Source organism: Agelaius tricolor, unplaced genomic scaffold, assembly GCF_023055355.1.
Source record: "Agelaius tricolor isolate 1412-34295 unplaced genomic scaffold, bAgeTri1.0.p SCAF_7, whole genome shotgun sequence".
Classification (NCBI taxonomy): Eukaryota; Metazoa; Chordata; class Aves; order Passeriformes; family Icteridae; genus Agelaius; species Agelaius tricolor.
In genome coordinates, this window is record NW_027269267.1 from 2,799,306 (window position 1) to 2,825,212 (window position 25,907).

At 45.1% G+C, this 25,907-nt stretch overlaps 1 protein-coding gene across 2 annotated transcripts in view; it reads right to left on the bottom strand.

The window, feature by feature from the left end:
- Positions 1 to 25,907, bottom strand: part of KCNJ6 (potassium inwardly rectifying channel subfamily J member 6) — a 174,744-nt gene that overhangs the window by 14,956 nt on the left and 133,881 nt on the right. For both annotated transcript variants that reach the window (XM_071430135.1, XM_071430134.1), the window contains one exon: positions 23,966 to 24,886. In XM_071430135.1, coding sequence (XP_071286236.1) covers positions 23,966 to 24,863 — 898 coding nt within the window. In that variant the 5' untranslated portion in view covers positions 24,864 to 24,886. The remainder of the gene's footprint in view (positions 1 to 23,965; positions 24,887 to 25,907) is intronic.

Sequence of the window (25,907 nt, forward strand, 5' to 3'; positions counted from 1 at the left end):
TCAAACCAGCAGCACTTTCCAAGGAAGGACCTGGGGACACTGAGCACATGCAGAGGGGCCAAGGAGGCTGGAGAGGGGCTGGGAACACAAACCCTGTGAGGAAGCCCTGAGGGAGCTGGGGGTGCTCAGCCTGGAGCAAAGGAGACTCAGGGCTGCCCTCCTCACTCTGCACAGCTCCTGAAAGGGGCCTGGGCTCAGCTGGCCCTGGGCTCTTTCTCCAGCAGCACTGACACAACCAGAGCACACAGCCTCCAGCTGCACCAAGGGAAATCCAGGCTGGAGAGCAGGGAAAAGGTTTTTCCAGCAAGGGTGAGAAAGTTCTGGAATGGCTGCCCAGGGAGGTGGTGGAGTCCCCATGCCTGGGTGTGTTTAACAAAGCCTGGATGTGGCACTGGGTGCCAGGGTTCAGTTGAGGGGTTGGGGCTGGGCTGGACTCGATGGCCTTGAAGGTCTCTTCCAACCCAGGGATTCTGTGAATTCTGTGAATTCTGTGAATTCTGTGAATTCTGGGAATTCTGTGAATTCTGGGAATTCTGTGGATGGGTATTTATTTTTCTGTTCCACACTGCAGACCTGACCCAGATCTCCACAGTTTTACACCTCCATGGGATCCTTGCTAAGTCCCAAACACCCTAACAGATGTCTGCTCATGGGGCAGCATCCCCTGGCTCCTGCTGGGTTCCTGAAGTGTGTTTAACCTCCAGCGTGGGAAACAGAAATAAAATTTGATGTGGTCTCTTTGAAAACTTGCCAAGTGCTTAGACAGGACAAGGGGAATGGCTTCAAACTGACAGAAAGTAGGGTTAGATGGGATATCAGGGAGAAATCCTTCCCTGGCAGGGTGGGCAGGGCTGGGATGGAATTCCCAGAGCAGCTGTGGCTGCCCCTGCATCCCTGGCAGTGCCCAAGGCCAGGCTGGACACTGGGGCTGGAGCAGCCTGGGACAGTGGGAGGTGTCCCTGCCATGGCAGGGGTGGCACTGGATGGGCTTTGAGGTTCCTCCAACCCAAACCAATTTGGGATTCTGTGATTCTCTCCATGCTTGCAGTGGATCAGGTTTGGGTGCTGGGGGAGCTCAGGGATGGGTTTATTCCCTCTGGTGTTTCCTGCAGAGTCAGTCACAACATCTGGGAGGACTCATGGGACAGGCAGGACACAAGGCAGGTGATAAAAGGGATGTGAGCCTGGGAGATGTTCAAGAAGACATTGGGGTAATGCTGAATCCAGCCAGCTCTGAGCCCTTCTCTCCTCCCACCACAATGAATTCTTCCCTGGCTGCCAAATCAAACACCCAGCACTGCCCTCACCGTGTGATCCAAGAAGAGGAGCTTATTTTAAACAGAGAGACAAAAGAAGCAAATATTGTGCACAAAGCCCTTCCCTAAATCTGGGAGTGCTCTGGGACAGGTGACAGATCAACAGGGCCACCTTGGCTTCTCCTCAAAGCACAGCTGAACGTCTGGGCCCTGAGGTGAGGAGATGCTCAATCAGCACCAAGGCTGAGCTCCTGCCTGGCCAAGCTGAGCTCAGCTTCTCACAGCTGTCTCAGAAAATGGAGACTCTTTATTCACATTAATCACACATTTCTAAAGGGAAAAGGGAGACAAACCAGCAATTGTTTATTCCCAGTAGGAATGTGAGTACTGGAGATTAATTGGGAATATAACAACCCCATCCCAGCCTAAACCCTGACATTCCACATGGCACATGCTGGGCCCTGCTTCCACAGAGCATGAATGCAACTCACTCAGTACAACCCAGATCATTCTGTTCTTGTGTTTCCTATCAATTTTCCAATTACATTTTATTCCAATTCTGCTGGAAGTGCAGGTCAATGGAAATACAACAATACAGGCACAGAAATTATTTTGCCAGCAAGTTTGCATGGGGATCCAGCAGCCCAGCAGGGAATGAATTATTGAAGCTCAGAAAGAACAGGACCAGCAATATTTGGCTCTTATTTCATGACCTCATATTTCTTATTTCATGACCTCTTATTTCTTATTTCATGACCTTTCATCTGGAGGTCTCTGAGGTAGGGATTTGTTATTATTTTTCTTTTCCAGTGAGGAAGCTGACGAAGGGAACAGTGAACTTGACCTGAGGCCTCATGGAAGATGGGCAGCAAAGAAAGGCTGTGGTGAGGATTTGAACATCCTGATGTCAGGTGGAATTTGGGCCAGCTGGATTTTTGTTGGCCTTTGGTGGAACCAGGAGGATTTTCTGACCTGGAGCACTGATTTAGATTTCATGGAGAACAACAGTTTAGGAACAACTTTTTTTTTTTTTTTTTTTTTTTTTTTTTTTTTTTTTTTTCCAGGTCCTGCAATTTCAGTCCAAGTTTTGGCTCAGTGCTGGGGTCTCAGCAGATCTCAGCATCTTTCCTAAGACCTTTTCTCTCCTCTGCTTCAAGCAGGGCAGGGTATGGGTGGCAAAAGTGGATGGGTTGTTTGGGGAACAGGAGGAGGATCAGATGCAACAGTCACAGAACACCAAAGTGTTTTCCTGGAGCAGCATTTGTGCTTCCTCAGCCTTCTCCTCTCCTCTGTGCAGTGGAGCTCTCTCTTCCTTTTAATCAAGACTGCAAATTTCCTTCTCACAGAATAATGGAGCCTTTGCCTGGGGGAGCTGGGGTGACACTGGGGGCCTGTGGCATGGGCAGGGACCCCAGGGCAGTGACTCCACCTTCCCCCGTGCCCAAAATTAGCAAATCCTTCATGTGGGAGCCTTGGAAATCCTCAGTCCCTTCAAATGCCTGATGAAATCTGTTGATTATCATTAAAGGAGAGAATTCCTTGTGTCATAAGAAGGAAAGAAGAGAATTTAACTGGCAGCAGGGAGAAGACAATTAACAGACCTCAGAGCAGCACTGGGAGGGTTAAGAAGCTGTCACAAGAAAATAATTGGGAAATCATGAATTAATTTCCAATTAATTGGTTGGGTTATGTGGATGCCCCATCCCTGGAAGTGTCCAAGGCCAGGCTGGATGGAACTCTGAACAACCTGGGATAGTGGGAGGTGTCCCTGCCCATGGAAGAGGCTGGAATAAAATGATTTTTAAGGCCCCTTTCAAGCCAAACCATTCTGAGATTCCATGATTACAAACACATGGTGAAACTGAGCAAAAAATCACCACAAAATATCGTGGTGTGACAGGATTAAATCAGCCAACCCAAGCAGTGAATCTCTGCTGCACCACCACAGTCCAGAAATGTTTGGGGTTTTGTATTTTTGGTGAAGTCTAATGGCATTTCCTCACTTCCTCCCTCTCTCCACTCACAAAAACATTTGTAGTGCTGAAAGCTTCACTCCATTTCTAATTTGGGAAGATGCTGTGGCAAAGCTCATAATTCTTTCCCTGCAGTTTAGCAGGGTAGTGTTACACAATTTGGCTACAAGAAATCCCTGTAATAAATGACAGCTCTTTCAGCCTCTTGGCAGTGTAAGGCCCAGCCATCAGTCTTGTAAATGTTCCCATAACCATTGAAAAGTTGAAATAATTTGGAACTGTGGCTTAACACATTATTAATCCCAGAGCAAAGGGTTTGCTCTGGTCTCAGCAGGAATATGAATGCAACCTCCTGTGATTCTCTCAGGTGGCAGCTCAGGGATAAAAGCTCAGCTAATCAGGGGCTGCTGCCGTGATTGGACACAGAATTCAAGGCCAACATTCCTCAAAATTCAGTCAGGTTTGAAGGCTTTCACTTAATAAATCTCCTTGGGAACGTGGACAGGTTGTTTGTGTGTCCCTGGGGGTGTTTATCACTGAAAGAGGAGGAGATTAATGAATCCTTCACTGTCCTGACTGAGAGTGAGACACTGAGCCAGCCCAGAGGAGGCTCCAGGATGGGCAGAGGGATGGAGCAGCTCTGCTGGGAGGAAAGGCTGGCACAGCTGGGATTGTTCACCTGCACAGGAGAAGCTTTGGGCTGAGCTCAGGGTGGCCTTGCAGGGCCTGCAGGAGCCCCAGGAAAGCTGGAGAGAGACAATTTCCAGGGGATGCAGGGACAGCACACAGGGAATGGCTTCACACTGAAACATTACAGGTTTAGATCAGATATTAGGAAGAAATTCTTCCTTGTGAGGGTGGGCAGGCCCTGGCACGGGCTGCCCCTGGATCCCTGGCAGTGCCCAAGGCCAGGCTGGACACTGGGGCTGGAGCACCTGGGACAGTGGGAGGTGTCCCTGCCATGGCAGGGGTGGCACTGGGTGATTTTTAAGGTCTCTTCCAACCCAAACCACCCTGTGGCTCTGTGAGCTGTGCTCCCCCTCACTCTGGACTGGCATTCCCTTGTGAACAGGCTCCTTGTGTTGGTGTTTTTGGGCCCAGCAGTGGCTCCACTGCCCAGGTTTCCAGCCAGCCAAAGGGACCAAAGTCACCAACAAGGCAAGACCCAAACCAAGCTTCACAAAAGCCCAAATTTTCTTCTTGCTGCATCACTTGGCTTTCAGCAGGGAGTGCATTAAGTCTGGATGGGAGCAGGTAGCAAAGCTCTCTGAGGGGATGGAATCACTCTGCAGGATCCCATTTGGGATCTTTGGGGAAATTCTCCAGTTTTTCATGTGGCTGCTCAATCACATGGATGTTTTCTGAATGCAAATGTGTCAGAGTGACAACAGAAAGAACCTTCCAAAGCAAACAACCCCAAGATGAGGATGCCATGCCTGGTGTTGTTCACCTCTAGAAGGTTTAATTCACCTCATGAATAATGTGGCAACAATCCCACAGTTTTCCACTTTATACTGTGCCATGTTTGAGCCAAGCCAGCCTGGCCTGTGGTACCTTGAGCTGAATTGCTGTGAACAATTCTCTCCAAAGAGGGAGCACAGTCAGAGCCCTGACACTGCAAAACTGGGATAATGCTGGAGCTTGTTGCTAACAGGAGAAAGATGGAGATTAAGATGACAACCGCGGGAGAAAATCCACTTTGCAGCCTTTTTTTACCCTGTCATCTGTAGGAGAGAGAGCTACAAGCACAGCTGATGAGGTGTGATGCTTTAGAGGAGGAGAGTTTGGATTTGCAAGGAGCTTTGAATGTCTTGTTTTCCCACCAGCGCTGCCATCTCCCTTGATAAGCTCATTTCAAAAGTTAATGGACCAGATCCTTCCCTGTGCTAATGCTGCATTGTGCTGCTTCAGAGGGGCAAAACAGCACTAAAGCAATCTGCTCCTGCTCCTGGAGCTCTCCCCTGTCCCAGGAAACAGGGATCAGCCAGAAGGGACCATCCAAAAACCCAGAATCTGAGAAAATCCTTCAGGGTAAGGCGTGGGGTGAGAGGTGCCACCACCCCCTCTCATTCTGAGGGCAAAAAGGATTTTACTTTACAAAAATATGCTACTGATGGAACAAACGTTATTCCCCAGGAGTGGAAGAGCATTAAAAGAGTCCAAGGTAGGCATCACCACCACCCCTCCACCCAAAGCAGGTCCCTGTGCTTTGGACTGCATGCTCAGAGGGAGGCGTGAAGACCAGAGAGGGATAAATTGCTTTTTGCTGTTCCCCTCAGCTGTGCTGACTAAACAGACAATTCCCTCTTCTCTCTTGGTGTCAGCACGTGGCTGTGGTCGGGGCTGAGCAGGGCACCAGCTGCTCTGGGCTGTGAGGGGGAGGAGGGTGACCCAGCAGGGCACTGCCACATCAGCTGTGACAACTTCAACTGGACAGTTCTAATTTTAATTTTAATTTTAGTCTGCTGCTCTAAATCAGACTCCAAGCCAGGGAGAGGCACTGGAGGAGGGACTGTGAGAGCCCAAGTGCTGCTCTCCCTTTGGCTCACCCTTGCCATGAGGATACAAACCGAGCTGCCCACAGCAGCTGGAGCAGGAGCAGCAGTGAATGGGCAATCAGGCTGGGCACTGCCACACAGCCAAGGGTCAAACCTCACTGCTGCAGCTGAATTCTGCCCCCACCCAGACTCCAGACAAGCAATCTGCTCTCCAGAGATGTTTTCCACACCAAGAGCTTAAGGCTGCTGTCGGTGTTTTTCTCCTGAAGGAAGAATTTCGTTGGAATTAGTTCAGAATTAAAGATTTTGGGCAGGTCTCAAGAGCAGCTGGTGGTTCCCCTGCATTTCAGGTGAATCCACTGACTTTGGGCCCCTCTTCATCTCCTACCCAAAGCAACACTGGCCATAAATCCAGGGGTCCAATCCATGCAGAATGCCAAACACCTCACCTGCCATCCCATCCCTAGAGAGAATCTAAACCTGTGCTTGTGTTCAGGGTGATCATTCTGTGGGACCCAAAAAACTGTGGGTTGTTTCCATCCTGGGGAAAGGTGGTCAAAATGGAACTTTTCTGTTTGTACAGAGGCAAGACTGAGGAATAAACTCCTGTGACAACTGAAACTCAATAGCTGCCATCAGAAGTGCCAGATATTTTTAACTTTATCTTTTTGAAACAAACGCAAAATAGAATGGATCAAAGTTAAAAAAAACCCAAAACAACAGCCACCACAGCTAGCATACAATTCTGCTGATGAAGGGAAGGGATGGATGACTTCTGATAGAAAAAAACCTTTATTTCCTTTTCCTTTTTGTCTGTTCTTTTCTATTTCCTCATCAAAGGATGGCAGAATGTCAGACTGACACACCATCAGGTGTAATCCTGAGCTGAGTGAAGGCTGTAATTTGATTAAGGTGCTCTGACAGGTTTTGAAACAAGGAATGAATGAACCTGGAGGATTTAATTCATTACAAGTGTAGGTGCTGCATAATGCAGTGTTCATGAACCTTTCCTGCTGCAGCAGCTGGAACATCCCTCCACTTTCTGATCCCGCTGAATTCAGAGGGACTGAACAGGACCTGTGAAAGGGCAGCTAATGAGGTGAAAATGCAGGGAGGTGGATTCAGCAAATGAAGCCCTGCAGTGATCTGACAGCTGCTGAGGAAGCTCTGTGGAAAAGGAGCTGAAACTCTCCCAAAACACTGAATTGCTTTGAGATCAATTCCTCATCTCTCAGCTCAGTGGCACCAAGTGAATAAACCACTGTCCCTTGACAAAGCCTCTGCTTGCACAGGGGGCTGCTGCAAAAACTTGTTGAAACTCAGTGAAGTTGATTAAAGCCCACAATGTGTCAGCACAGACACAGAGCTGGAGGTGAACAGCTGTAGGTCAGCATTGAAGGGATTTTTTCCAATTAAAGTATTAAAATTTCCTTCTTCTGTGTCCAATATGAGGGGTTTAGCAGCTGGGTGGGAATCAGGCAGTGGATTAGACCTAATTACTCTTGGCTGTAACAAATCAGGGCTCTGGGTGGCAGATAAGGAGATGGGATGGCCTTGTGGAGCTTCCAGGGGGAAGTTTGGTTCATCCATTGCCTCTTTTTTTTATAGTATTTTGTATTTTGGCTACAAGACTCTGAACACATTAATACCCAAGTGTTTTTCCATTCATCCAGCACCAGGAAGGACTGGTCCCTAGTTATTTTTTGGTTTTTTTTTTCCTGATGTAAATTCAAGTTTGGATCACTGTGCTCCGTGTGGAACAGACAATACTTCTGAGATGCTTTGCAGACAGAAACAACATCATCATAAATACAGGTGTAGTCTGGCCCCAGAGAGAAGGGAGGCTCAATCCTCTGGTAGAAGTGAAGGAATCTCTTTTTCATTCCTGAGAGTTGACTTCAGCAGCACCCACGCACTGTTCCTTGTGTTGGAAACTTTAATAACTTCACTTGAAAATCCTGCCTTTTTGATGGCAGTGGAAATAACATGACTTTTAAACAAGTAGAGGAGACTGTCATTGAAGTCGAGCCAGCTATGTGGGAGTCAGATGATTAAGGTAGATGTGGTGTAGGAGGGGAGAAATACTATCATTTGGAAAAAAATACTGTATTTTGAACAGGTTTAATGTTCTCTTCCAGGAAAGGGGGGTTGTTATTATTAAGAGCATTACCAACATTAGATGCAGGGCTTGGTTCTCTGTTGATGTGCCTTGGCTCTAATTGCTCCCATCCATGCAAATTGCCTAAAAATGAGTCTCAGTTATCACTGAGCTGTGCAGCTGAAGTCTGGGGGAGCTGTGTGCTCACTTCTTCAGGTGTGGGAACAACCAGGCAGAGGGTGAGATGGGAGGGAGGGATCTGCTCTGTCCCCCTGGGCTGTGCCAGTGTCTGTGTCACACCAGGGATCCATTTCTGATCCTGTCACAAAGTGTTTCATTCCTGTGGCCCAATCTGAGTTTTATCTCAAGGCTGTGTGATGCTGTTCCTGTATTTTTTGGACAGAAATTGCTGCTCCAGCAAGGATGTCTCAGGTTACAAGATGTAACAGGGGCTGTGTGTTCTGTTCCCATCTGTCAGAGCTGGGGCAGCTCTCTGCTGTCCCTGGGGCAGTTTTTTCTTTCTCTCTCCCACAGCCAATCCTCCCTGCAGGAGATCTCTGCTGTCCATGGCCACTGAGTGTCCCTGCAGGGCTGATCCAATCCCATCATCCCATGGGGAGATGCTGCATTGCCCAGGGGAGGAGCCAAGCATTCCTACCTGGATCCAATCTGAGGTGCTGGGACAGCCCAGCAGCCTTTGCCCAGTGCATTGCCAGAGGAGCAGCTTCTGCTGCCCTGCATGGCCAGAGGGAGCCCAGGCCCATCTGCAGCAGCCCTGGAGCTGCAGAGGAAAACTCCCCCCTTGTGCAGGATCCCTGCTCCAGCAGAGCCACAGCTGGCACTGCAGGAGGGCTGAGCCCCCATGGGATGGGGCTGTGCCACCCCCTGACACACAGGGGACAGGGACTGCTCTCACTCTGACAGTGGTTTTTTGTTTGTTTGTACTATTGCATTTGTATTTTTAATTTTCCCTAATAAAGAACTGTTATTCCTATTCCCATATCTCTGCCTGAGAGCCCCTTAATTTCAAAATTATAATAATTCAGAGGGTGGGGGTTTGCATTTTCCATTTGAGGGGAGGCTCCTGCCTTCCTCAGCAGACACTTTCTCAAACCAAGACAAAGGATAACTCAGCACGTGCCCACAGCAGCAGGAGCAGCTGCAGAGGCAGCAATGCTGGGTTGATGCTGAAAGGTTCTGTTCTTGTTTGAAGCAGGTTCCACCTCTGAACCTGCAACCCCTCTGCTCCTCTCTTTGCTGCCCATCCTGCTTTTGGGAGCTTGGCACCTGTGCTGGGCTTGTCACTGCTTTCTCTCCGTGGGATCAACCCAAAGCCAAACAATGTCAAAAGACTGAGATCTGAGCATTTCCCCTCCTCAGAATCTCATTCCAATGTGGGAGAAAAGCCCGTTGTGCAAAATTTGGGCGTTCAAATTCAGAACTTGAAGTACTGCTCACATTTTTTTCATAATCAAGGGATCTTTTATTCCGTTGTTCTAACATGATACAGGGGGGAGGAAGCAGAAAACCTGCACCAACCCTTAATAAATAGAATATATGGGATAGATTTAGTGGGATATCTTTTGGTCTGGATGTGAAATCTGAGTGCAGTGATTATGCAAAATCCCTGGTGGGGACGTGGTTAGACCTGACTCAAAGCAACAAATCTTTCTGCTGATTTAGTGAACACAAGTGCTCTCACATGCTCTGAAAACTGCTCCAGCTCAGGATCTTGGCATCTTGAGACCAAAAAAGTGTCCTCTGGGCAGCAGCAGTGCCTTCCAAAAGGCTGTGTTTTACCATCAAAACGCTTTTGTGCCATAAACAAACCCTTCTGCACCAGCAAATTTCCTTTTCTCCTCCTTGACAGACTTGTGCAACGTTTAAACCGGTAGGAAAAGAAGATAAACAATAATCTGTATGGAAAATGCTTTATACTGAGCAGATACTTCCTTTCTGAGCACAATTATTGGTCTCTGAGTCTGCAGTGGAGGAATTGGTTGATATTAAACCTTAACCCCAATGACAACCACGAGGTGCTCGGTGTTAGCAAGTGAGTTTTGATTTATATCAATCCCTCTGTTTTCCTCCAACCTTTCTTCCCACACATCCACAAAAAGAGTTAGAGGACCTTGTAACTCATCTTGCCTGGGATTTGAGTGACCATGTGTGTTTGAGTGGCCTCAGCCCAGGCCCTTTCCTGGTGTTTATTGCAATCTCATGAACTCAGAGCTTTTCCAGCAATCTGTGGCTCAAAACTCACTGAGAAAATCACATTTCTTCCTTGACAGACTCCAACTGTTCCCAGGGTCTCTTTAACACCAAGCCTTCAGGCTCACAATAATGGAAAAAAAGGCAAGATTTTCCAGCCTGGAGAACAGAAGGAAACTACCCCAGCACAAATAATACTTTTTTACAAGATTTCCCAGCCTGAGCTGACTGTAATTACATGACATCTATGGAAAACACACTTGCTGCCTAATGCCACCACCTGCTTGGAATATCCTCTTTGTATCAGCATGGTCTCATCATTTCCTTCCAGTGTGATGCCACGGGGTCTCATGATAAACACTTTATAACACATATTATAAACACCAGCATGGATTAATAGCACAACCTGCATTTTCTGGGCTTTCATGGCCCCAGTTGCACGCTAAGTGTCATTTTTGTGCCACTACACCTGCTCCTCCTGCTCTTTTCTTCTCCTTTTGTCCAAACAACCTACAGGTATGTTGTGTATTTTGTCCATTTAAGTAAGTTATGGCCATCCTCCATGAAATTGCTTTAAAATGGATTTTTCCTTATCTTCTCCAGCCCTGCAGTAAGTAGAATAGTGCAGATAAGGTTTGTGGAGCTGTGTTCACCTGGAAGGTGTCTGGCTGAAGGGAGCTGCTCTCCCTGTGACATCCCTGGGCTGGGGATCCTGACATCAGCTCCTGACATCATCTCCCTGCCTGGGGATGCTGATATCCCCTTGCAATTTTGGGGAGTAAGACTGAAGGATGCTACTCCAGCTGTCTCAGCACTGCCCGGAGTTCTGGGGACTCCATGGGGTCCCTCCTGCATCCCTGCAGGACAGTGCCCAGGTTTTGGTGTTCTCACCTCTCCCAGGTGCCTGTGGGACACTGAGGGTGTGCTGAGGGGGGAGAGAGGGGCCTGGTTACCTGACAGGGATGATATTGGTAAAATATTGTACAGTCATGGAATGGTTTGGGTTGGAAGAGGCCCTGAAGGTCACCCAGTGCCCCCCCTGCCATGGCAGGGACACCTCCCACTGTCCCAGGCTGCTCCAGCCCCAGTGTCCAACCTGGCCTTGGGCACTGCCAGGGATCCAGGGGTGGAATTCCATCCCAGCCCTGCCCACCCTGCCAGGGAACAATTCCTCATTGCCAAGATCCCATCCAGCCCTGCCCTCTGGCACTGGGAGCCATTCCCTGGGTCCTGGCACTGCCAAAGGGAGAGGGACTGAGGCAAAATCCAGGTCTCCAAGGGATTTTTCCCAGTTCACAGGACAATGCACCAGGCCAGGAATGGGATGGGCCAAAACCACAACAGCCATGGCACGAGGTTTGCCTGGTGTGAGGACTGGGCAAAGGATGGGAAAAGTGCTGTGAGGGGAGAAGGAATCACAGGTTCAAACAGAAAAGCAGCCAGAGAATCCCAGAATCCCAGAGTGGTTTGGGTTGGGAGGGGTTTTAGGGATCACCCAGAGCCACCCCTGCCATGGCAGGGACACCTCCCACTGTCCCCAGTGTCCAGCCTGGCCTTGGGCACTGCCAGGGATCCAGGGGCAGCCCCAGCTGCTCTGGGAATTCCATCCCAGCCCCTGCCCACCCTGCCAGGGAACAAACTCCTTCCCAATATCCCATCTAACCTTATTCTCCCCTTTTTTTTTTTTTTTTTTCTTCTTCTTTTTAATTCTTTCCCTTTTTTCCTCAGTCCCACAGCTCCCCTTTACTCTCAGTGCAAATCACCCAAGAATTTCCACCTCTCTCTTGGCTGCTGTTGCATCCCTGGGGATTGATTTCAGCCCCTAAAGGATAATCAGGCTCATTTTGTGCTGCCCTCAGGCTGTTCCCATGTCCCAGTGGATAAAGCTGGAAATCAGAGCTGGCTGAGGAGCGAGGGGTCGACAGCCCCAGCTCCTCGTGCCCTGGCTGTGGTGCAGCCCTTGGGGGGAAGGTGCTGGGCAGAAACTGCTCTGATTATTTAAAGCTTCCTGTGCATTGGATTCTGGCCACTTTGGAGACATCAGGAAAGTTTGACTGGTGTCTTTTCCCCAGCAGAGACTCTTCAGAAGACTACTTTGAACTATTAGGATTCTCTGTCCCCTGGGTCCTGCCAGCAAGAAGTGAAAGAGTTTAATCTGCACAAAAAAAAAATTCCAGGGGAACTCCTGGAAATGTTTTAATTTTATTTTTCTTACCATGTTACTCTGTTGTGCTGGGTGTGATATTTACACAATATAATGAAAAGAGGTTTAGGAGAGATGGGATCTCTGTCTTGGCTGCCATAAAGAGCTGCCCTGAGATCTGTGTCTTCAGGAATCTCTGCTCCAGTTCTGTTACCTCTCCAATGGAATTCTTAGCCCACGTTTGTAATGGCCCTGCTACACCTGCTGGAATTTTGGCTTTTGGTTCCTTTCTTGGTGACAGATTAAGCATCAAACCACAGATGATAGAGGGAAAGTGTGGTGGGAGGGATGGACTCAGAACCCAAGGAAAGGCAAAAGAGGAAGAAGAATTTCCACGGACTGAGAATTTTTGTCCATTCCAGTGTCTCTATTTGCCATGGACAGTTTGTACAGTAAAATATTCCGGGTTTGTTGGGTCTGTCCTCGTGGAATGGCTCTTTCCATCCATCTGCAGGACAGATTTCCTGAGGGAAGGACACCCTGCTTGGACCCACCCTTCCTCCTCCCATGGCTGTGAAGTCACCTCAGATCTTGCAAAGCCAAAACTTCCAGTGTGGGTACTTTATCTAGATTATAAACATTCATCTGCTTCTAACCTTCCATTTGCCTCTTCATTAGAGCCTTAATTACTTCTTCTCTGAGGCCATTAAGGAGCTGACAGGCACTGCACAGCTCAATTCAGTCCTTCAGGGTCCCAGCTCAGAGGCCACCAGAGACTGAGTCCTGCTCCACAGGTCTGGGAGGGCTTTGGATTAAAACTGTGCATGAAACCTTGGATCCACACTGGGAGGGGAGGGTTTGGGACTGAATTTCTATCACTGGTGGCTTTTGAGTGCTTCATGGGTATTTTACATCCCTTTGGGGGGTAAAGGAAGGTGTAGCAGGGTTAAAATTCATGTTTTATGTCTCAAACCTTGGATCTTGAGTAATTATGAGGGGTTTAAAATCCTGATTTAGTTGTGATCAAGCCCTGATGGGAGTGCCTTAAGGAGGAGATTCAGCCCTTGATTCATGGTGGGAGAAGAGCATTTTCCTTGAAATGCAAAGCAAAGCCTCCTCCCCTTCACAGCTGTGGAGCTGGGGCTGCTGCCTTTGAAGCAGATTTTTGGCCAGACAAGAACCTTTGACTGCCTCAAAACCTTTGGCTTTGGACTCCTCTGCACTTTTTCATGGCATCTGTCACAGCCCTATTGGCAGCTAGAGACTCATTGCTGCACTTAATATCTGAAAAAAGTGGCTAATTTGTTGTCTTCCCACTGGAAAAGGAGATTAATGGAAACAGAATTGGAAAATGATGAAAATGGATGGGGGTTTTTCCCACTCTGGAGAATCTAAGTGTAATAAATTAATACTTATGCAAGGTTGCAAAAAAAAAAAAAAAAAAAAAAAAAAGAAGCTAATGGCTGGTTAAAAAAAAGTGCCAGCACAATTTAATTGGAGTGGCTGACTCATAAATCTTTGAATCTTTTTTTTGTTCTGGGGGTGCCTGGCAGCTCTGCCACAGTCAGATGGATTTTTTTTTTTTTTAGGGGAAGTCCCCCCCTCTCACTCTCTCTCTCTCTCCAGTTCACTTTGGTCTGCAGCAGTCAGAAATGTGGAAGCAAAGTTGTCAACCTTGATGTTGTTTAAGGCTCCCCTCAAAAAGTCTGGAATGTCCTGTTAGACACAGTTGTGATGATGATAACAATGATAACAATGATAACAATGACAATAATGATAACAATGATGACAATGACAACAATGACAACTCAGCAATTGTTTGTAGCTGGGTTATTTTGCTGGCAGCCAGAGAGGAGCAGGCAATCCATGGCCAATCCATGCTGGACACTCATCTCAACCTCCAGAGGGGCAGAAAGATGCCAGAGATGCTTAATCCACAATTTCTCCAGTGGTGACAGAGGAGAACAATGAAAGCTCTGAGCTGGGCTATGAATTTTTCAAAGCCATTCAATTCTTCACAGTTATTAAAAACAAGGAGGAGCCAGCGTGGAGTTTTATAATCACAGGCAAATTTAGGCTGGAGGGGATTTCTATCCACTTTTGTGACATCAGTGGCACATCCTGATATCCTCTTGGATATCCTCACCCTCTTCTAAAAATCTTTAAAACTCCATTTATTGCACCTCTGAATTCCCTGACAAATCCCTGGAGCTTTGGCTCCCCTTTTAGACTGGGCCCCTACCATGGAATGTCCTCCAGAAGAGATTTGGGCTGCTCTGACCTCACTTTGCTCCTGGTGGGAGATAAATCCTCCTCAGACCTGCCAGTGGAGATTATTTGTCCAGTTCATCACTTTGTAAATTCAAACTGCTGGGAGGAGCCTACAAAATACCCCAGAGTGTGAGTTACCCTCCCCACTACTCATTTCTGGGGAGTTCATGGAATTCAGGCATATATTCCCTCTGAATTCATCTTTCTGAATCAAATTTTAGCATTCCTCAGGTATCTCAAACATGTTCCTCATAAGCACTGGAATTTTGGTTTTGGAGATCTCCTTCCTTTGTGCTTTGTTTTGAATGTTTCTTTAAATCAGGTTTCGTTCTGGTGTAAGTTGTAAGAATGGGATATCTCATATTCAACAATCCTGTATTTATTAAAATCCCATTTTATTTCAAGCTAAAGGTTCATGTCATTCTACAGAAATCCCAACTAAGGAAAAATTGCCAAAATCAGGAAGCAAAGAAATCTTGGAGAGAATTGTGACTTTCTTTACATCATTCTTGGGAATATTGGGAATGAAGGAGAGGGAGTGAGTGAGCAAGGGCATGGCAGGGAGTCCAAACTTTGATTTTCCTTGGAATGCTGTGATTGAGACCACTGAGATCATTGCAATTTTTTTGTGATTTGTTTTCCCTTAAATCCCCTGAGGACTTTTTTCAGAGGCCTTGGGAATCCCAAGAACTGTGCCACAATGGGACTTTTTAGTGCTGGCAGCTGCTTTCTAGGATAAAGAATTCAAACTCATGAATTTTCTGTATTTTTTCCATGACCTTTATGAACTGTGCCACAATGGGACTTTTTAGTGCTGGCAGCTGCTTTCTAGGATAAAGAATTTAAACTCATGAATTTTCTGTATTTTTTCCATGTCCTTTATGTAGCCAGTGGTGCTTCTGCAGTCCATAGCCTTGTTCTTTTTAATCTATCAACTGTTGAGTTTGAATTTCTGGTTTAATTCACAACTTTGCTCATTCTCTAAGCTTTTAGGTCACTTTTGGCTTTACAACTGCTGCTCTATTCAATTTTGTGACAACTTTTTGCTGAAGGTGAATAATCTCTCTGCTCACATTCTTTAGAAACAGATGTAAATATCTGTAATTTTAGAGGGGCCTTCTGGTTATCAGGGTGTGTAATGCAAAGTGATTCCAGGCACTTTAACTCTTCTTAAAATCCTGTGACTCCAGACACTTAAAATATTCTTAAAATCCCATGATTCCAGACACATAAAATCTTAAAATCCTGTGATTCCAGACACTAAAAATCTTAAAATCCTGTGATTCCAGACCCTTAAACTTTTCTTAAAAACCTTCATTTTATCCTTCATTACAATTCAGGGAGACAGGAGGAAAGAATATCATACAGCTGGAAGTACATAAGCACCATGGGGAGAAGTGAAAAGATCTTTTAGAAATATGGGAGGGAGCAGAGTTCAGCAAAAATACTCCCAGGCTTTTGAACTGCAGGCTCCCCAGACAGGTTTCATATCTGGAAATCAAGCTGAGCAAACAAGGTCATCAGCCTGAAAGAATCAGTTCATTCCAGCAAAATTCCAGGGGCGAGACCCTGCCCTGACTCAAATCCATGCTGGGATTTCACCACCATCATCTCCAGGCAGGTAAAAACCCCAGATGACCAAAAATGAAAGTCTAAAATTAGAAATACCAGCAAAATCTTTCCTTTTCCAGGAAAATATTTCAGGGCTGATCCCTTTTTTTTTCTTTACACTGTTCCTGGAGCAAGGGGGGAAGCTGAGCACGCTCCGGTTCCTGGTGTCATCTTGGGAAGTGCTCTGGAATGGAAAAGGGACTCCAGTGGCCCCCAGCACATCTGTGAGGGGCTCAGGAATCACATCTGCACTCAGAGAAGGTGGAACATGTGCAGTGAGCTCATCCTGCCTGGGGGAGGCTCTGACCTGCATAAGGATGGGCTGCCCTCTGCAGAGCACCCTCCCTTGGATTTGCCAGCTGGGCACTGGGCTGGAAGCACGGGAGATCAAGTGTCTGGAATCACAGGGTTCTAGGAAGTGTCTGGAATCACAGGGTTCTAAGAAGAAGGGTTTAAGTGTCTGAAATAATGGGGTTTTAAGTAGAATTTATATGACTGGAATCAGAGGATTTTAGGAAGAATTTGTGTGTCTGGAATGACAGGGTTTTAGGAAGCGTGGGAGTGTCTGTAAACACGGAATTTTAGGAAAAGTTTATGTGTCTGGAATCACAGATTTTAAAAAGAGTTCAAGTGTCTGGAATAATGGGATTTTAGGAAGAGCTTAGGTGTCTGGAATCACAGGATTTTAGGAAGAATTTAAGTGTCTGGAATCAGAGGATTTTAGGAAGAGTTGAAGTGTCTGGAATCACAGGGTTCTAGGAAGTTTAAGTGTTTGGCATCAGAGGATTGTAGGAAGAGTTGAAGTGTTTTGGATCACAGGAGTTCAGGAAGAGTTTGAGTATCTGGAATCACGGGATTTTAGGAGGAGTTTAAGTGTCTGCAATCACAGGGTTTTAGGAAGAATTTAGGTGTCTGGAATCACAGTATTTTAAGAGGATTTTAAGTGTCTGGAATAATGAGATTCTAGGAAGAGTTGAAGTGTCTGGAATAACAGGATTCTAGGAAGAGTTAAGTGTCTAGGATCACAGGATTTTAGGAAGAGTTTAAGCATCTGGAATCAGAGGATTTTAGGAAGATTTTAAGTGTCTGGAATCAGAGGGCTTTAGGAAGACTTGAAGTGTCTGCAATCACGGGATTTTAATAAGAGTTTAAATATCTGGGATCACAGGATTTTAGGAAGAATTTAAGTGTTTGGGATGGCAGGATTTTAGGGAGAAGAGTTTAGGTGTCTGGAATCATAGGATTTTAAGAAGAGTTTAAGTGTCTGGAATCAGAGGATTTGAGGAAGAGTCGAAGTATTTTGGATCACAGGGTTTTGGGAAGAAGAGTTTATGTGTCTGGAATTACAGTATTTTCAGAAGAATTTGGGATGACAGGATTTTAAGAAAAACAATTTAGGTGTCTGAAATCACAGGGTTTTAAGAAGAATTTACGTGACTGGAATCAGAGGATTTTAGGAAGAGTTTACGCGTCTGGAATCACAGGATTTTAGGAAAAATTAAAGTATCTGGAATAACAGGATTTTAGGAAGAAGAGTTTAAGTGTCTGAAATCACAGGGTTTAAAGGAGAATTTATGTGACTGGAATCAGAGCATTCTAGGAAGAGTTTAAGCATTTGGAATCAGGGGATTTTAGGAAGAGTTGAAGTGTATAGAATAATGAGATTCTAGGAAGAGTTTAAGTATCTGGAATCACAGGATTTTAGGAAGAATTTAAGTGTTTTAGATCACAGGATTTTAGGAAGAAGGGTTTAGGTGTCTGGAATCAGAGGTTTCTACAAGAGTTTAAGCATCTGGAATCACAGGGTTCTAGGAAGTTTAAGTGTTTGGCATCAGAGGATTGTAGGAAGAGTTGAAGTGTTTTGGATCACAGGGTTTTAGGAAGAAGAGTTGAGGTGTCTGGAATCATGGAGTTTTAAGAAGAATTTATGTGACTGGAATCAGAGGATTTCAGGAAGAGTTTAAACGTCTGGAATCAGAGGATTTTAGGAAGAGTTTATGAGTCTGGAATCAAGAATTTTAGGAAGAGTTGAGGTGTCTGGAATCACTGGATTCTAGGAAGAGTTGAGGTGTCTGGGATCCCAGGATTTTAGGAATACTCTGCTGGTCAATGGAGAGGGTGCCAGCCCAGCTTCCCACTGTGCCTTTCTGCTTGGAAAGCCGAAGCAGGGCCAGAGTTAAGGGAAATTTTGGGATCCCGTCATTGCTCTGGCCATGGAGATCACGAGCCCTGCAGGGAATAACCTGTGCAGGCTCAGCAGTGATGAGCAAAGACAGGATTTTGGGCACCTCTCTGTGCTTGGCCCTGCTTTAGGAAGGAACAATGTTGACAGGGGAGGCTGTGGGAGTGTGGAAAGAACTGGGACCTGCCCTTTCTCCAAGCCCAGAGAGACTTTGGAGGGATTGCAAAGACAGGAGGTGCAAAATGAAGCTCTTCTTGTGCAAGTCTGGTATGTGGTCAGCACAGAATTATTTCCTAATATCTGATCTGTTAGGTAATCCCTAAATACCTGTCTTTTAGAGATCTTACCTTTTAGTATGAGTTACTGCTTGATTCTGAATATCCTATTTGAACATTTAGGGCTGAGGAAGCAGCTGGAGCTGTGAAAAGCTGAGGAATTAATTGGTGAGAAAGGTGTGAGAGATGGACAAAAAGCCATTCTCAAACATTCATAACAGGCTTGCAAAGTACAGCACTACCCAGAGAGTAAAGCTGTTAAACAAATGTGTAATCCCTTTTCCCTGAAAGTGAGATCCAGCAACATTTTAGCTTTAATATTCCTAATCAGCATCTCCTTTTTATTTCCCACAAACACTGCTCCCTGATTTCTTGCTATTCCTCATAGCTTTGACTATTGTGAAATTGTAATTACCTCCTCTAAGTCTTACAATCCTCTTCAGCAATGAAACTCATCTTTTTCCACCTGTAGAGAAATCTTCCTGAAGGAAACATGCCAATGAGATGGGAATTTCTTTCCCTGCTGGCATTTAGAGCTCCCCTCCTGCTAATGCCTATCGTTTTCTGTGTGAGAATAAATACCAGTGGAATGCTTTGTTAGACTCAGTAAAATTAAAATGGGATGGAAGTGAAAGGGATTGCTGGCAACTCCAGGGAAGTGGGGATGTGTGAGAAGTCAAACCTTGTCCAAGTCTAGCACCCAGCAGCAGGAGATGTTAAAACTCCTAAAAATAGGAAGGAAAGCTGCAGGCTGGAGAGCCCTTGTGGTCTGATCATTTCTGGAATGAAGATGATCCAGTTTGGAGCAGAAGCCACTTGTTCCTGACCCTGCTCAAACTGCATTTCAGTCACATCCTGGAGCACAATCAAACCCACTTTTGTCCTTTCTCTTGCAGAAACACTCAGGTGGGAGAAATCCTGGTGTTTTTCTTCCTGTCACCTGCATGCCCTCAAGAAGCAGTTGGAGAGGGTAAATATTTCTTCCTTGAAGAGCAGTAGAAAATTCAAGTGAGAAACTCTAACCCCAGCAATTTTTATTTGGAGAGAGAGCAAAGTCTGCTGAGAGGTTTTGAAGGGTTGGAACTGCTTAAATCCATATCAGAGGGAGACATTTGCTAGGGCTGGGCAAGGCCAAGGGGTAAATATGGCATTTCATCCCAGAGAAATCAAACCCACAATAAACCAGTCAGTCAGAGGGGCTGCAGGGAAGAGGGCAACAGCTTTATACAATATTTGTCTGGTTGATAACACTGTTTACTGTATAAATAACCATCCAAGTGAACATTTTATTGCTTTGCACACATGTTTTCCACAGCTGGCAAGTGTGGTTGTTTCTGTGGCTGTAAAACCTGCTGCAGATGCTGCTCTCAAAGCTGCCCCAGTGTCAGAACTGTAAATGAACCCTATTCTGAGTTTATTTGCAAAATTATCCCTCTGAACCTGAAGTTCTCTGGCTAGCTTTGTTGCTTTTTTGTTTTTTGGGGTTTTTTTTGACAGCTACAAATGTGCAGATCATTTTCTTTCCTTGGAACTGCTCAGTGCTCAAATGTTTATTTTTAGGCAGAGGGAATTGCCAGATTGTCACCAAGTGCATCCCACTGGCCAGATACAACTTCACAAGTCTTGTTCAGAATTTTCCTCTTTCTCACCATTTTTGCCCCCCTTTTATTTTCATCTCTCTCTCTCTTTGAGTTTATTTCTCTCAGTTTCTCTGGCTATTGTACACTACCTGACCTTCCCACTGCACCTTCCAAATTTAAAAGGCTTTCCTTTCCTCCTTATGGGTCTATTTCCTTATCAAAATTATACATTTGCCTAATTTTTTAAAATACCTACTTTGCTTATGATGATAAGACTTCCCTTAGAAATAGATTTCACCAGGTGAAAAAGGCTTAAAAAGCTTAAGCCTATGGCTAGGATCCAATTATCATAAAATATTCCTAACTGTAGGTTATTTTACATTTAAAACCCTGGAAAATGGGCTGCAAAATTGTGGAAATTCCAGATGTGTCATCCAGCTGCAGTGAAGGTTGGTTGGATTTTTTCCCCCCCCATTTTCAAGGCTCCTCAGTGGTTCCACAGCAGCCTAATGTGCTTTTGCTGTCCCAAAATCAATGTTTTTGACCCCTGGAGAGATGTGCACCACCACCAGGAAAAGCACAGAAATAAATCTTTGCAAAAGTTTTATCCTTCAAATCCAAAGACATATTTTGGAATGTTGCTGTAAATAAATACATTTAAAAAATGCATATTGAAAGGATCCATAACAAGTATTTTTAAAAACCAGGCTTACTTTGAGTGTTTGGTGGTGCTGGATGAAGGAGTCAGATTGACTTCATGTTTTTGGAAGATGCCTTGCTGAGGATTCTGCCCTCAAAGTGATTTTCATGGCAGAAAGAATGGGAATAATCAAGGTGTAGGGATTGTCCCTGGGATAATACTTTGTTATGTGCCTCAAAAAAGACACATCCACTTCTTTTTGCATCTCAGGAAGTTATGGCAATGCTTCCATGGGGAATTAAGGGATCCTTGAGTTGAACTTTCTGCTGAATTTTAATTAGGTTCATTATTTTAATGTCATTTAAGAAAATGCATTCTTCTTAATTTCCTGTCCTAACACACAATGCAGAATTCCCATGACAATCCATAAAAATTGTGTTTCATACAACAGATAAATGTGATTTTGGAGCACTCAGTGTGGAAATTATTATAAATGTATTTACCTGTCGAGTCAAATTTAAGCAGAATCAATAATTAATAACAATATTAGCAAAGGTTTACCCTTATCATTTCCCATTTTATTTCTCATGGAAGCTCCATCTGAGCGGGGAAGCTCTGAAAACAGAGAAAAGATTGTTTTTCCCTGCTCAGATTTGGGAGTGGCTTTTCTGATGGATGACACAACCTGATGACCTCAGCCTGGTTTGGATCCCTCAGCAGTGACACCAAATGGGGACACTGCTGTAGGTGACATCACATTTCCCTGGCTTCAGCCTTTATAATTTTATAATTTTGGATTCCATAACTCTGCTGGCAGGAATGCAGGGCTGGGCTTTGCTGCTGGGAGCAGCTTCTTTCCCTGTTCTCACCCTGCAGCAGGTGGGAGAAGGAAAGGTGAGTATTTGACTGCCAAAATCGGCTTTCAGTGTTTGCCAGCATGCAAATAAACAGAAATGTTTGTAATATTTCTGTAAATTTGTGTCATATTTGTGTGAATATTTGTAAATTAAAAGAGTGAAAATTCCAAGTGTTGGTAGAAGGTTGGCCTGAATGTACCTTCAACAAAAATAACTCAGTGCAAGGGGTCAAAGCACAGCACAAGAAGCTACTTATGCACAAATATGTTTTAGGAGTTGTGCTGGTAATTCTGGCATTATTTGATGCCCTCTGCTCATATCTCACTCAGCAGGAGACTTTACCCAAACAGAACAACCTAAAATGGGAAACGGACCCCATCCAGTGCAGGGGAAACTCTTTAATCCTGGATATCTTCCGTGGGTTTCCAAATTCACTGCATTCAGTTTCTCTCTTGATAAGGACTGCAAAGGTTTGAGATAATGACAGATGTGATTTTATCTCAAACCCTGCCAGCCCAAGCAGTCTGAGGGGGTTTGTGCTGCAGTGGAGGTTGGTGGTGGCTGAGTGGGAGAGGTGGCCAGGCCAAAGAACAGAGCAGCAAAGAACACCCCTGGGAGAGAGCCCTGGGGTGTGCAGGGGGGAAAATGAGGTGAGAGAAGGGGGGGCTCACAAATAGAGATGAGACTCTAAACCAACAAATCCACATCTGCTGCACTGCAGAAATATTCTGTCTTTTGATCCTGTAGGTGGTTTTGGTGAGACATTTTTTATTCTGCCACTACTTGCCAATCTCTTTGCTGGAAAACACAGTGTTCAGCAGTCCTGAAAATATCCCCCACCCCCTTGGGATGTCAAGTTCCTTCAGCTGCAGTTCTGAGATCTCAGGATGGTTTCAGGGAACAAAGAGCAATTTCCCCATCGTCTCACCCGAAGGTGATGCAGATGTTTGAAATCTCGGTGCTTACTGCACAGATCAGGAGCACTAAACATTTCATCTTGATTTCTCTTCAGTACCACCTACTTCCTGGAAAATTTGGAAAGCCTTGCATTTACCACTTCAAATTCCCTGCCAAGTTCCCTTCAGTTTTTTGTTGTGGGTTTTTTTTTTTTTCCCCTCTGCTCCATTTTTGTCTCACACGTTTATTATATGGTGACAAATGCAGTTTTCTTCTGACACCACATAATAGATGTGTGAAACACACACACATGTTCTAGTAAGAGACTGCTCTTTATTTCCTGGCTCCAGTTGCAAAACATGAGTCAGGGTTGGAAAGGTTGTGCCTCTGTCAGAGCTGTGGAATCCACATGCTCAAACTTTGCTGGGTTTTGCTGCAGTCGTGGGGAAAAATGGCAAATCTCATTCTTATATTTCTATAATCAGTGTTTTCTCATCCCCCAAGCACATCAAATCTTCATTTTATAATAGCCATTCCCTTGTGTTGATTATATTTACTCATTTCAGGCATTGATGCTGTTATTAACAGGAAAAAAACACCTCCAGCTTCTAAAACACAGATAAAAGTACCCTCCTATAATTCTGGCTTTAATACAAAAAAAAAGAAACATTATTTTAGTGGTGCATTTGCTGTGGATTTCAAGCACATTTTTCCCCTGCACCAAGTGATTTCTGCTGTTCTGCTGCATGATTGCAGGTAACAGCCACCCAGCACCTCCACGAGACTCCGGTGACACAACATTCCTTGTTTGTACATCCCAGCTTCCAGTGTTCTGTGCACTCCTGTGGGGGGCCCCAGTCAAACACCAACTCAGATGAGACCTTTTGTGAGCTAGAGTGGAACAAGCCCCATGTTACCAGTTAAAACAAAAACCAAGGAAAACGAGCAGGCAAAAAAAAAAAAAAAAGAGAGAGAGAACTGAACATATCACTTCCTACTGGATCCAGCCTTGGAATGCCACAGGGCTGGCAGTTGTTCTGCAGATACCCAGGAGTGATTGGAAGCAGCAGGACCACGGTGCTTCCACATTAATCACAAACAGAGTTTTTGCATTGAATTTTTTTTTGTTTTTTTTTTGTTTTTCCCTAAGCAATTTTATCCCACAAGGTCCCTGTGGTTGAGCTGCTCCTGCAATAGAATGACAAATAACTGGGTGACATGCTGTGAAAAATTTAGAAAATGAGAGATGCTATCCCATTTTCCAAACAGAGCAGAAACAACACTAATTCCGTTAGGCAAGATGGAACAGACAATTAAACTGGGCATGCTTTTAATTCTGAAGCTCACCAGAGAACGAACTCCTTTTTCAAATGCAACGACTGTGGAAGTGATTCCTTTAAAACGAAGCAAAACCACTGATTTTCCTTGCTAAAATTAAAGCATTTACCTCATACAAAGTATAAGAAATGTTACCTGTTGCCTCCACCATTCCTTCTAGGATTACAACAATTTCTAGCTCCTCTTTGGGCAACTGGGCTTTGGAAATCTCCCAGAAAGGACTCTGCTGGTTAATCTCATGGCTGATGATCAGTGGTGAAACCAAAAAGAGACGATCATCCCCTGTGTAATAACCTACGTTGATATCTGTCTGGTTGAGTGGTATAAATTCCCCCTCCTTTGTCTGTTTGGATTTGATCAACTTGGCTCGTATTGATGCCTCTACAATGTGTGAATTCCTAAGGTCTCCTACTCGGAACATCAGACACAGCTTTCCATCCCGCATGGAAATGACTGCGTTTGTAGAAAAAACCAAGGTTTCTGCCCTCTTCTTGGGTTGGGATATTTTCACAAACATGCAGCCAACCATGAAGGCGTTGACGATAGAACCTAGGACAGACTGCACTAAAAGCAGGATAATTCCCTCGGGACACTTGTCCGTGATGACCCGGTAACCGTACCCAATGGTGGTTTCGGTCTCGATTGAGAATAAAAAGGCTGAGACAAACCCATTGAGGTTGCTGACGCATGGGGTCCACGTGCTGTCCCCTATGTGATCCATGTCCCCTCGCATGTAGGCAATGAGCCACCAGATCATGCCGAAGAAGAGCCAGGTCACCGTGTAAACCATGACAAAGATCAGCAGGTTGAACCTCCACTTGAGATCCACCAGGGTGGTGAAGATGTCAGTCAAGTACCGGTAAGTCTCTCTGACATTCCCGTGGTGGACGTTGCATTTCCCATCTTTCCGAACGTACCTCTGGATTTTCCTCTTGGCACATTCTTTGCTGATGTTTTTTGGCAGATCCTCTCTCGCTTGTTTGGGCAACTTTGGTTGATGGATTGTGACAGGGCTCTCGATGTCCTGCTCCATTGAGTCTTCTTCCAGGACGTTGGCTGCCATGGAAAACAAAAAGACACGGAAAAGTCATCATTCCTCTTGTAATTGCTCTAAGTCAACACACAACCTTTTCCTGTGTTAATCAATAAAATGATCATCCTTGTTCTTTGCTAAATCCATTGTGTTTTGCTAACACAAAAATTGGATGCCAGGCACCCTCATTTTATTGCTACACAGAAAATAAAATTAAAGCAAACTCTTGTTTCTTATCAAGTCATCCTATCCACACCCATATATAAATTCCACAAGATGGGTTTAGGCAGATATCCCGTCCCCCCTCGCCCCTTTGCAGTTTAATGAATGAAATTTTTTATGCACCAAAAAAGATCTTAGGGAGATAAAAGATATAAATGAGGCAATGGATTCACTTGGGGGGGAGCAGAGAAAATGAGCTATTGCTGAGCTATTTCTTCCATCAATTGCATTGCTGTGGGGAAAGTATTAAATAAGTACAAGAAGGTTTGTTTTTTGTTTTTTTTTAAGCCAACAGCTTTTAGAAAGAACCAATCCTCTTCTTGTTGAAGGAAAGTTGTAATATCTATCAAGAGCAATTCAAGCACACTTCCACAGAAAATCAATGTCTTGCTGATAATGAGACAAGGAATTGTGTGTCCTTCTCCCAGCAACGTAAAACCAACGGTACTTCAGATTTCATTTGAATTCACTGTGCCTGTGGCCTTTAATTCAAGTGTACCTTGTCCTCTAATGATCTGGGCCTTTTTTTTTTAGTTTCCCAGCCTTTAGAGATAAATAGCTTTGTTATGGTTGTGTGCCAGGGAAAAAAAGAGTGCACTGAGGAGGAGAGTGCTTTAATCGAATGTGTTTTGCATGGAGCACATGGTGAGGTCTGGGGTAATTGTTGTTTTCAGCTGAAATTCTTGTGTTTTCTGGGGCTTCTTCCTGCAGGAATTTCAGCTCTTGAATTCCTAATTCTTTCCCTTCTGGCTAGCTGCTGTCATTCTTCTGCCAGACTGTAAAGGGAAAAATCTTCTGGTGCGTCTGCCCAGGTGCTTGACT